This window comes from Arvicola amphibius, chromosome 8 (genome assembly GCF_903992535.2).
Source record: "Arvicola amphibius chromosome 8, mArvAmp1.2, whole genome shotgun sequence".
Classification (NCBI taxonomy): domain Eukaryota; kingdom Metazoa; phylum Chordata; class Mammalia; order Rodentia; family Cricetidae; genus Arvicola; species Arvicola amphibius.
In genome coordinates, this window is record NC_052054.1 from 4,663,254 (window position 1) to 4,674,467 (window position 11,214).

The 11,214-nt window shown below is 48.0% G+C and overlaps 1 protein-coding gene across 1 annotated transcript in view; it reads left to right on the plus strand.

The window, feature by feature from the left end:
• The window catches only part of Pde10a (phosphodiesterase 10A), a 196,122-nt gene extending 185,264 nt beyond the window's left edge, over nucleotides 1-10,858 (plus strand). The window contains exons 20-22 of the mRNA XM_038340678.1: nucleotides 55-135; nucleotides 1,885-1,973; nucleotides 5,667-10,858. Of these exons, the coding sequence (XP_038196606.1) occupies nucleotides 55-135; nucleotides 1,885-1,973; nucleotides 5,667-5,784 (288 nt within the window). The 3' untranslated portion in view covers nucleotides 5,785-10,858. The remainder of the gene's footprint in view (nucleotides 1-54; nucleotides 136-1,884; nucleotides 1,974-5,666) is intronic.
• The last annotated feature ends 356 nt before the right edge of the window (nucleotides 10,859-11,214 follow it).

The window sequence follows — 11,214 nt, forward strand, 5'->3', positions numbered from 1 at the left end:
AAATTCTGTATGACTATTTGAAAACTATGGGTCATCTCCTCCTGTCTACTGCAGGGAGATGAAATGAAGAAGCTGGGAATTCAGCCCATTCCCATGATGGACAGAGACAAACGAGATGAAGTCCCGCAAGGACAGGTATGAAGACCAAGAGCCGTCTGTGTGGTTGTCTGTCTGTCCATCATCTATCTATGGAACTTGGTGGTTTTGAACCCAGAGCTCACTGTTAGTGTGTTCTGTCTAGTCCCCGTGTTGGTGTGAACCTGTGGGGGTCCAGCACACTCTGGGGTGTCGACTCCTGCCTCTCTACTGCTGCTTCTGTTTTACCGTTTTACATTTGGTTATTAAATTATATGAAATACATCTTGTCACTAAGGAAGGGACCCAACAAAGTCTTTCTAAACAGCTGTAACAGATTCTTTCCCCAAAAGGGTTCTGTGTTAGGACTCTCAATCAGAAAAAATAGTTTGTTTTAAAATAGGTTGAGCTTTGCCAAGAGTAACTCCTTTTGTAGCATGAGTGAGTTTTAAATATCTCTGGGGCCCGCAAATTTTTTCCAATTCTTCTGAATTCCAAACTGATCACTGTGAAGCTGTTTTATCACAACAGGGAAGTACTCTCTCCCCTGGTACATAATCTTTTTCTTAAGTGTTCTAGCTCAATGACTCCTTGCTCAGATTTAGAATAAGAAAATCCCAGCACAAGCTATGTAGTTAAAAATAAGCCCATGGTGGTGGCGGTTCATCCCTGCAGCCCCAGCCCCGGGAGCCTGTGGCAGGAGCTTCATGAGGTCCAGGTCCACGGGCACTGCAGACGAGACGCCGTCCCAAACCCGTTTCCAAAGTGGAAATGTGTAAGCATTGCTCATGCGTGGAGACTGTGACCACAGTAGGAGATAGTGAAATCGGACCACGTAGACCTCCTGCTGCCTCTGCTCTCGGCGTCTGGATTTCTGTTCCTCAAGAAGCTGCTGGGCTAACTTAGCGAGTAGATGGTGCCTCTTTGCCATCTCATTGGTCAGTTATGAAGTGGGGCTCATCAGGGGAGGGCAGCCCCACAGTGATCCGCGTCTGCCCTTCACTGGGTAGCCTGGGGTAGCATTGGTTGGTGGCTGGTGACGTCTCGCTCTTAGAGAGAGGGGAGTGCTGAGCTAGGAGAGCACCACTGAGCACCAGCGAGGAGTGTGGGGATGGCACAAGGCTAAAGAAAGCAAACCAGAAATCACATCGGCTGCCCTTGCATGCTAAGCTGGAAGAGAACTGGGCAGGTGAAGGATTATGGGCCCCCCGATTTTGCCATGTCCAGAGGACAGCATCAAATTAACACAGGACCTTAACAGGCCTTGGATTCAAGCCTGACTTGTTTAACTTGTTTTAACTCCGATGGGTATAAATGGCTGCTCTGTGTTAGGAATGTGTGCAGGTATTCTTGGCATTTATCTGAAAGCACTGTCAATCACTCAGCACTGGTCCTCTCAGGGCTCAGGAGATACATCAGATAGCACTTACCAGACACAGGGCACAGCACACAGCAGGAACAGCACACAGAACATAGTACACAGTACCGCATACACACAGTACACACATATCAAGGCACAACACACAGTACACACACACACACACATCACAGATACACACACAGTACACACAGCACAGACACACAAACAGCATACAGCACACACATAGCAAGGCACCACACACATCACAGACACACAAACAGCACACACACAGTACACACACAGAACTGACACACACAGCACACACACAGCACATACACACAAACAGCACACAGCATACAGCAGAACCACTGACTTCATACTTAGGCTTCAGGGACATCCACATCCTAACAGTGACCTTGTTTTGTTTCCTTGACCTCTCTCTGTGGCAGCTTGGGTTCTACAATGCCGTGGCTATTCCCTGCTACACCACGCTGACACAGATCCTCCCGCCCACGGAGCCGCTGCTGAAGGCCTGCAGGTAAGCACCGCATTCCAGGTTTGTGTGGCCATCAAAGCCACCTGAACTCTGCGTGAGGTTTCTCACTCCATCAGCCTGTGGGTATGTGGTATTCAGTTTATAGTGAATCTTCTGGTTTGCAGCCTGCGTCCTTGCTGTGCTAGCCATTTGACCTGTTCAGGGGTCCTGGGTGAGCCCAGTTGACTGGTTTCATCATGGTTGAGAACTCTCCCTGCTTTCCTTTTAATCAGAGTTGAATTTCAGACACTAGCTGATGCTAAGGCAGTCTATTGTGTCACTCAGACAGGACAGATGGTACTGGCAGCCCATGCCATGGACCAGGGCAGGTCAAAGGACAGCTGTGCAGCTGAGCTAAAGGGGATGTGTGCAGAGAACCCCTCGGGGTAGGGTGCTTACCTGTGCTCTGTGTGAGCCAGGCATGAGGAGTCTCCCTGAAGGCAGTGAACCCCTCTTTCTATAAGTGGCTCCCTTCTCCGCCTGTGAATGTCCTGTCTGTGGTCTATGTGATGGGACCTTGACTCCCAGATCCCTAGCAGGCAGCACCCTGCAGCCTCTCACACCCTTTGTGGCCCGCAGACACTCAGACATGCCAGTCACAAATCTCATAGTCACCGTGTGTCTCCTACAGTAACCTCTACATGGTATGTGGGGAGAGTACACACAATTCATTCTTTCCAAACAGAGTGGGAGCCACTGTCAGCCTGCAGAGGAGAGTCCCGCGCTGTCTCCTCGGGTGACTGTCAGGAAAGGGGCTCATCCTCGGTCACAGCAGGAACTGTGAGTGGGAGAGGAGAAGGCTTGGGTGGATGCCCTTCCTCTCGGGTGTACTGTGCCCTCCCATCTGTTACCTGCCCTAGCGGCAGATTCCCTCCGCCTCACCTTACCCTAGGTTTCAGCTCAGATAAGAACACTGATACGTTTAAAGATTCCAACCGTTTTTGTTTGGCTGGTTTTCTGAGACAGGGTTTCTCTGTGTAGCCCTAGCTGTCCTGGAACTTGCTCTGTAGACCAGGCTGGCCTCAAACTCACAGAGATCTGCCTGCCTCTGCCTCCCAAGTGCTGGGATTAAAGACATGTGCCACCACCACTGGGCTCTAATTTTCTTTTTAAGAGAAGCCCCTCTTTTACAAACAGAAGGTGACTGGTGTCCAGGCTTTCTCACTGCTCGGGCTTGCCCAGGCTGGGCAGCTGGGGTGGACACCAGGGAAAGAAGAGGGCATGCTATTGGCCGGAAGGTGCATCTTTAAAACACCAAACCAATAAAGCCACCAAGGAAGGCCACTTTAAATCATTTGTTAATCTATCTGAGATTTGTTAATCTATCTGAGAGACGGCATTTCTTCCATCCCGTCCTGGATAGTTCTACATGTGACCCATCTCTTTGCACTTCAATGGCCTGAATCATTGGGAGTTCATGGGGATTTGATCCACAGAGGCTTACAGGGATGGCTCCTCCCTGGGCTATGGCTTGCCCCTGGAGGGATCAACTTGAAGAAGTGCTCACATCAGAGGGCAGTAGAGATAACAACTCATCTGCATCCAGGCCTGTATATAGATAGAGAGTGTGTATTGGTTTCCTGGCCTCCCAGACCCGAATAATCACACAGAAACTATATTAATTACAACACTGATTGGCCAATGGCTCAAACATATTCCTAGCTAGCTATTATATCTTAAATTTATCCATATCCATTAATCTGTATATCACCACGAGGCTGTGACCTACATGTAAGGTTCTGGCATCCTTCTCCTTCGGTAGCTATGTGGCATCTGCCTGGCTCTGCCTACTCTCTCTATATATGTCTTCCAGCCTGGCTATATTCTGCCCTGCTGTAGACCAAAGCGGCTTTTTAATTAACAAATGCTAATAAAGCATAGTCACAGCATACACAGGGGAATGCCACATCACCTGTACTTGGCAACTCTAAGTTGAAAGCCTCTTTTCCTATCTGGGCCACCACGTTTTGTGGTAAATATTCAGGAGTGGGCAGGGTACATAGCTGTTGAACCTTCGAGTACAGAACTGACTGTAGCAGCTTTGGCTAACCCACATCATTTCTTAAAGGCTATCTCAGTATTTAAATATTTTGTTCACATGAAGATTAAGGAAATTACCAAATTTAGCGTATGTCTTTTGCCAATATGTCAGACAATCCCTAAGATCTAGGAAAATGATACTCAATGTTATGGTGTAGATACCTGGCTTACATTGTGTTTTAGGATTCTAGCCCCCCCACACACACACATACACCCCAAGGTATTTTAGCATGCTTGCTAATAAAAGAAAGTAGGGGAGTTTTTAGTAGTGTTGTGTATAAATTTTGTGCTTGCCACTGTTAAAACTCCCTTCTGACATTGACTTTGTGTAAAAGAAAGCCAAGTCAGAGTGGGGTGCTGTAAAGAATTCCGCCAGGCTCACAGGGCAGGCTCACACTGTGGGCTCACACGATGGGATCACACTGTGAGCTCACACAACGGGTTCACACTGTGAGCTCACACTGCAGGCTCACACTGTGGGTTCACAGGATGGGCTCACACTGCGGGATCACACAACAGGTTCACACTGTGGGCTCACATGATGGGTTCACACTGTGGGCTCACAGGACGGGTTTACACTGTGAGCTCACAGGACAGGCTCACACCGCGGGCTCACACTGTGGGCTCACAGGGCAGGCTCACACAATGGGTTCACACCATGGGCTCACACAATGGGTTCACACTGTTGGCTCACACGACAGGTTCACACTGTGGGCTCACACAATGGGTTCACACTGTTGGCTCACACAACGGGTTTACACTGTGAGCTCACAGGACGGGCTCACACTGTGGGTCACAGGACAGGTTTACACTGTGAGCTCACAGAATGGGCTCACACTGTGAGCTCACAGGAGGGACTCACACTGTTGGCTCACACGATGGGTTTACACTGTGGGCTCACAGGACGGGCTCACAGTGTGGGCTCACACAGTGGGTTCACACTGTTGGCTCACACGACAGGTTCACACTGTGGGCTCACAGGATGGGCTCACACTGCGGGCTCGCACTGTGGGCTCACACGACGGGTTTACACTGTGAGCTCACAGGACGAGCTCACACTGCGGGCTCATACCGCGGGCTAACACCGCGGGCTCACGCAGCAAGCTGTCACCTTTGCAGGGTTGGGAGGCCATGTGCTGTGCCGTACCTGTTGAGGACAAGGAAAGGAGAGATTAGAGGACAGTAGGACGAGGCTCCGATACGAGGTCACCAGAGCAGAGAGCTTCTGCAGCGGGACGTTTGGAAGCCCAAGCCATTGAATTTGAGATGTTTCACACAAGAGAGGCTGTTCAGATTAAAGGCACCGTGGAGAGGTTAACTGCCTCCCAAGGTCTGTGTAACTTGGGTAGGACCATCCTTCTCTCTCACCTGCCACCCCTGGCTGCCTCTTGCCTGGTTCAGCCCCAGCAAGGAGCCCTAGGTACTCTTGCTGACTCCATCCTCAGTAATTAGTAAACACGACCCTTGTTCCAGCCCAGCTTTTATCCTCACAGCCTAGAGCCGTTGGGACAAGGTGCCCAGTGCCCTGGTGTCTCTCGGGCTCACTGCTGAAGAGACGTGACAAGAGCTTGCCTTGCCACCCCACACCAGCCGCTGTCAGCATCAGAATGGCTCTGACAAGGCCATGTCATTTATAACTCTGTCCTTTGTTCTTAGGAATAATCTCAACCAGTGGGAGAAGGTGATTCGTGGGGAGGAGACTGCATTGTGGATTTCAGCCCCAGCAGCTGGTAAGGAACCATCTGAGAAGCTGCCCGTGAAGGTTGATGACTGATCCTGGCAAGATGTCCACCCAGCAACCGACCCTCATCCTGCTTCTTCGACGTCGTTCCTTTTATTTTTAAGGGGGAGGGGATACCTCTCCCAGAAGGTACCATCACATACACACGTGAAGCAGAGGACTTCCTGCTTGCCACGCACACCTCGGACAGTGAGCTGTTTGGGCTCCACCGTGTTCAGACATCAGCTGTTCTGTGGCTCCACCTGACTCCTGAATGACCTCTGTGAACAGGCCAGCAATGCACTGGCCTTGAAGGTGGGCAGAGACCACAGGAGGGGTTCCTGTCCGGGTCCTTCCGTGAGGGTGTGCTCAGTACCCTGGCTCTGTGCTTCTCCTCTAGGGCAGTGTTGTTTGGTGGCATTGGCTATAAACATGACACCTGACCCTGTAGTGAAGTCCACATGTGACCTCCCTGTTGTAGCCTGGGACACAGGTAATGAAGGGTCACTGCCCGCAGGCAATGGAGGAATTCAAGTTGTCGGTTTTAGGCAGACGAGGTGTGTTCTTTCAGTTTATTCTGGGGCATGTAAGTGAGTTGGCTCCGCCTAAGGAAGCAGACCTCTGCCCTTCATCAAGGAGACACAGGGTACATCCCAGGCATCCGAGAACCTCAGCTCTCAGAGAATGAAAACACGTTCCCCTCGCTGTAGACTGTAGCCTTTGGCAACTTTAGCCACAGAGAAAATAAAAGTAAGGCATCTGAATTTCCTGCAGCAAGAAAAAACCTTGTGAGTAAAACAATACATTAATTTTCCAGACAGTTCCTTTAAACTTTGACTGTGTTATGGCAGCATTTTAGTCACATCCAAATTGAAAGATTATTCTAAATGACTCCCCATCCCACTCCACACTCCCCTCAGAGGCACCAACAGTGCAACCTCAGTCTCCTGGGATTGCAATCTCTCCCCTCACTGTGCAGTCCGGCCCAACAGGAGGAGGTGCAGGGCCGCCATGCTGACCCTTGACCGTGACTTGTCTGCCACGCTCATCCGGAGTCCTCCACAAAGACCCCCGTTTGTGACTCTTTCTTGTGTGTGACTGTCTGGTAACTGCAGCTGGGTGAAGTTAGAGAAGCCAACAAGTCCCCATGGGCCGGCCCTTCCTGCCGCGTTCTAAGGAAGTCATCGGTTCACGTCACGAGGATTTTCAAGGTTGTTCTGGCTTAGGGAATGAGTCTTGAGAAGTCGGAGGCTGGTCAGAAACAACGGCTCTCTTACTGCTCTGCCAGGAGGGTGAAAAGTTGCTTTGAAATGCATTTTCGAGATAGGCTTTGATACACTCCATACTGTATGCAACACTGCTTACAGGAGCTTGGCATCAGCAAAAATCTATTGGGTTTTTTTCTACATATTGATTTATGTTGTAGCAGAGCGGCTGAACACAAACCTTGTTCTCATTTCATAGTAACACCATGTGCTCATTGTCCCCACGGGCTTCTAAAAAGCTGCCATCTCCCCTCCATGACATTGATTTGCTGTTCTCACCGTATCAGGTAAAAGGTGATGCCAGTGACCGCCAGGGCTGGGCACACGCATGCACATGTAGTATGCATGGCGTGGGCACAAACACACAGATGTATATGTGGTACACATGTGAGTCAAAAGGAAAGAAAGACGCAAGCACTTATAAAAATGACAGTCACCCCCATATTCAAAAGCAGTGGTTTTCCACGTTGGGATATAAGGACATGAACGGAAGTGTGCCTTCTGTAGGTGTTCACAGGCAGAAGGCCGTACCAAGTCCTTTCCTCAGGCAGACATGCAGCACTAGATTTAACAAAAGCCACTTTACCCACACACGTTGACAGATCATCTGTCTTGGAAGCTGGACTGCAGCAAGGGGCAGCATTAGGATGCTTGTTTCATTCTGGCATTTTGAAGGAATGCATGAATTCTGCCCCCAAGTTTGGAAAAGGACCCTGGTCGTGGGAATCCTGTGACTGCTTTAGCATTTCGTGGTGGCCGTGGCAATAAGAATATTACAGAAATCTCTCTCAGTTTGACCTAGCCAAGAATATTGTATTGTGTGGCCTCTACTGGGGCAGTTGTGCAGAGGAACCTGCTGGGGATTTACTGGCTGGACAATCTCTCGCGAAATACTGCCACACGATAAGCAGTTTGGATAAAAGGTGATAGCTGATTTTTTTTAAAGGCCTTTTTTAAAATTATTATTTTCTAAAAGATGTTTGTAAGATTGTTTCCACCATGTGTGAGACCCAGGAGTCATAGATTTGTCGGAAATAAGAGAGGCCAGGATACAGCCTTGTTTAGTGAATAATTTGGCTTTTGAATTCATGCAGTCGTGTGTGTGTGTGTGTGTGTGTGTGTGTGTGTGTGTGTGTCTTGGCAAGTATGTTTAGCAGACAGACACTTGAATCCTGCCTCTAAGTTTTTCCACCTCTTTTGTCACCGTGCTTTCTCCCACCAAGGATTTCCAGGAATTTCTCATTAGTGTCTGATGCAAGCTTCGTGATTAATAATGAATATGATAAAGAGAATGTTCCATTTACCAAAATTACATTATTTATGATCATTTTAACACACAGGTTTTAGAGTAGTGCCGGTTATTTCATTTCTTTCCACACTTTGTGGTACCTTTTTATCTGGGAAAATGTTCCCGGATACCTAAGTGCATGCCAACACCAACGTGAAGTGTTTTGAGTCTGGGCGATGAACTCCAATCCTAAAAATTGTGCCACCATGGATTAGTTGTCTAAATTAGTTAAAACAAAGTAGAAAGCACGAGCGGCTGAGGAAGCAGCGAAAAGCTGGGTGGCTGTCAGCTTCCCACTTCCTAGGATGTAAGAAACAGGAAGAGAGAAGTTGAGTCCTGCCCCCATCCTGCTCGCTGCGGTTTGAAGAGTGTGCTGGTGATTGTCACTGTGGTACCTCAGGAGACTCGTTCCCGCAACAGTCAGGCGGATCTGCCCTGTTAGTGTTGGGCTCCTCTTTTCAGCCTGCGTTGGCATTTTTATTTGATCCACACTCGGCGAGCTCTGCTTTTTCACGGTGCTCATATATGTTCTAGATGTGGTAGCACAGCCTGCCTGCTGCTGCATGACGCCGTAGGGACTGAGCAGGTCTTCCAACAGGCTTAGCTTGGCATGTGGTGTTCCTGCTCTCCTGGGTCTAAATTAAGGTCTCAGCTTTAAAAGTAGTTGCCCTGCCTTGGTCTCGTACCTTTATTTTGAAAGCCAACTTTCCCCCTTTTTTCCATGTGTTCGCCTTTCATCTTTGGCAAGGGTAAGGGACAGGCAGCATTTAAAGGGGTGTGCCTGGTAGGTCCACCTTTGTCTGTCAGGGTCCTGTCATCCCACGTCACTGATGTCTACCCTGGTGACTTAGGGATCCTCTTGTTTGTCGGGAACTGTGGTTCCAGTTAGAGGCACGGATCTCTTGGTTTCTGGCTCCTCAGCTGGCTTTGATTTTGAAGGCCACTTCTCTGTTTATTTCAAATCTGCGTGGTTTGCTTTGCACTCTGCTGGTCTAGTGAGCAGGAGGATTCTAGGAAGGCTGTTCATCCAGTCCCCAACTCCCCCTGTTGCAGGCTTCAGTCTGATCTGGCAGTCATTGTGAAATTCGAGCTAGGCATGTGCACCGCCAGCCGTGGTTCCCCTTTGCGTGACAGCTGTATTTTCACATGTGAGTTTTTGTTGCTGTTCCTGTGGTATTACTTACACTAAGTTGAGATTAGAGGTGTCCAGTGGAGTACGACATTCTTACTGTCTTCAAACAAAGCAGTGCACTTTAATCAATCAAAGTATTTAAGGCATTTCACGATTTGGCAAAGCCAGAACAAAAAGAAAGAAAAATGCTGCAGGTGTTCTCCTTGCCAGTGAGGAGCACAGGACAACCAAGCTACTGTCTCCTAAGGAAAGCACACTTAAACCCCAAAGAAACACTACCGCAGTCCCCCCGACGTGTCCCTTCTCAGCCGTGGAAGCTGACGCTGTGTAAGCTGTGAGCAGTATGACTGCTGTCACCGTAGCTGTGAGGATTCTGTAACCTAGAGCTGACCCTGTCAGGGGGTGGGGAGCACAGGATCAATCACACCCAAACTCCAGCGGGGAACCACAGCTGAGTACAGCCTGCCGCCAAGGAAGCCGGCACACACCGCTCAGTGCTTAATGTCCAGGAATATACATTTGCCGATGTTTTATCTGTAATGTAACTTAAATCCCCAAATGCTTGTTTTGTCTAGCCTGCCTAAAATATCATTCTATCATGGGTGTCCCCACTTTCCTTTCTGGTTTGGTCACCCAAATCCCCAGTCGTAAGCTGTATCTAGACTAGTGACTCTAAATGATGTGTGGGAATACCGTTTCCGTGTGGTCTGTTGTGTACAGTGGATGCTACATGATCATTTACTGTACAAAGAGAAGAAGCATTTCTGTACAGCTCCCTGCCTATCTAAACACCACATCCTTGCCCAGAACACTGTGAAGCACTTACCAAACGGCAAATGCAGCGTCTGGACTCTTCCTGAGAAGAACAACTTTCTCCACATGAACACATGAACAAAAGAGATTCTCCATCTGCACCCAGCCAAGGCACCTCAGAGGTCACGGTGACAGCCTCCTGGCTAGCCAACACCTGCTGGAACAGGAGCACAGGTCCAAGCAACTGATCCTCAGGGGACGGGTCGGCAGCCAAAGCCTTAATGGGCTCTCTTTTGGAAGGGGAAAGAAAAGAATTTCAAGTTAACAATATCCAACACTATTGTAGTTGATGAGTTAGTAAATTCCAAAAAGATGATTTTATATGTCTGACATTAAAAAAATATCTTTGTAAAGTGCGTAAGTGCAATAATTTAAAGAAGTCTTATCTTTACATTTATAAATTATAAATATTGTACATGTGTGTAATTTTTCATGTATTCATTTGCAGTCTTTGTATTTAAAAACCTTTACTGTTACGTTTGTATAATAGGACAGTAATCATTTATTATAACTCAGACAAGATGTAAATAAATTCATAAATCAAACAGCCAGTATATATGCATATATGGGTGTTACATTGCGAAATCTGTATCTTTGCTCTACTCACATGCTTAAAGCAGTAAGGAATCTTTTGTGGATATGTAATTATACATATAAAGTATATATATATATGTATGATACATGAAATATATTTAGAAATGTTCATAATTTTAATGGATATTCTTTGGTGTGAATAATTGAATACAAAGTTTTTAAAATATCATCTCTCGAGTTTGCTCTCTTGTTTGTGGGGAAGACGACAGATGCTTTGAGTGGCTGCCCCCGATCTTCTTCCCACAGACACTTGCTTGACTGGGAGACAACCCAGCTGCCCCAAACACAGCTGGTCAAATGCTCTGTCTCTGTAGAGGGGCCAGGGGATAGCCTCTCTGTAGAAACATGAAGTCTACTGCTTCTTGATCTTGTCAGGGCCTTTGCTTGTTAGT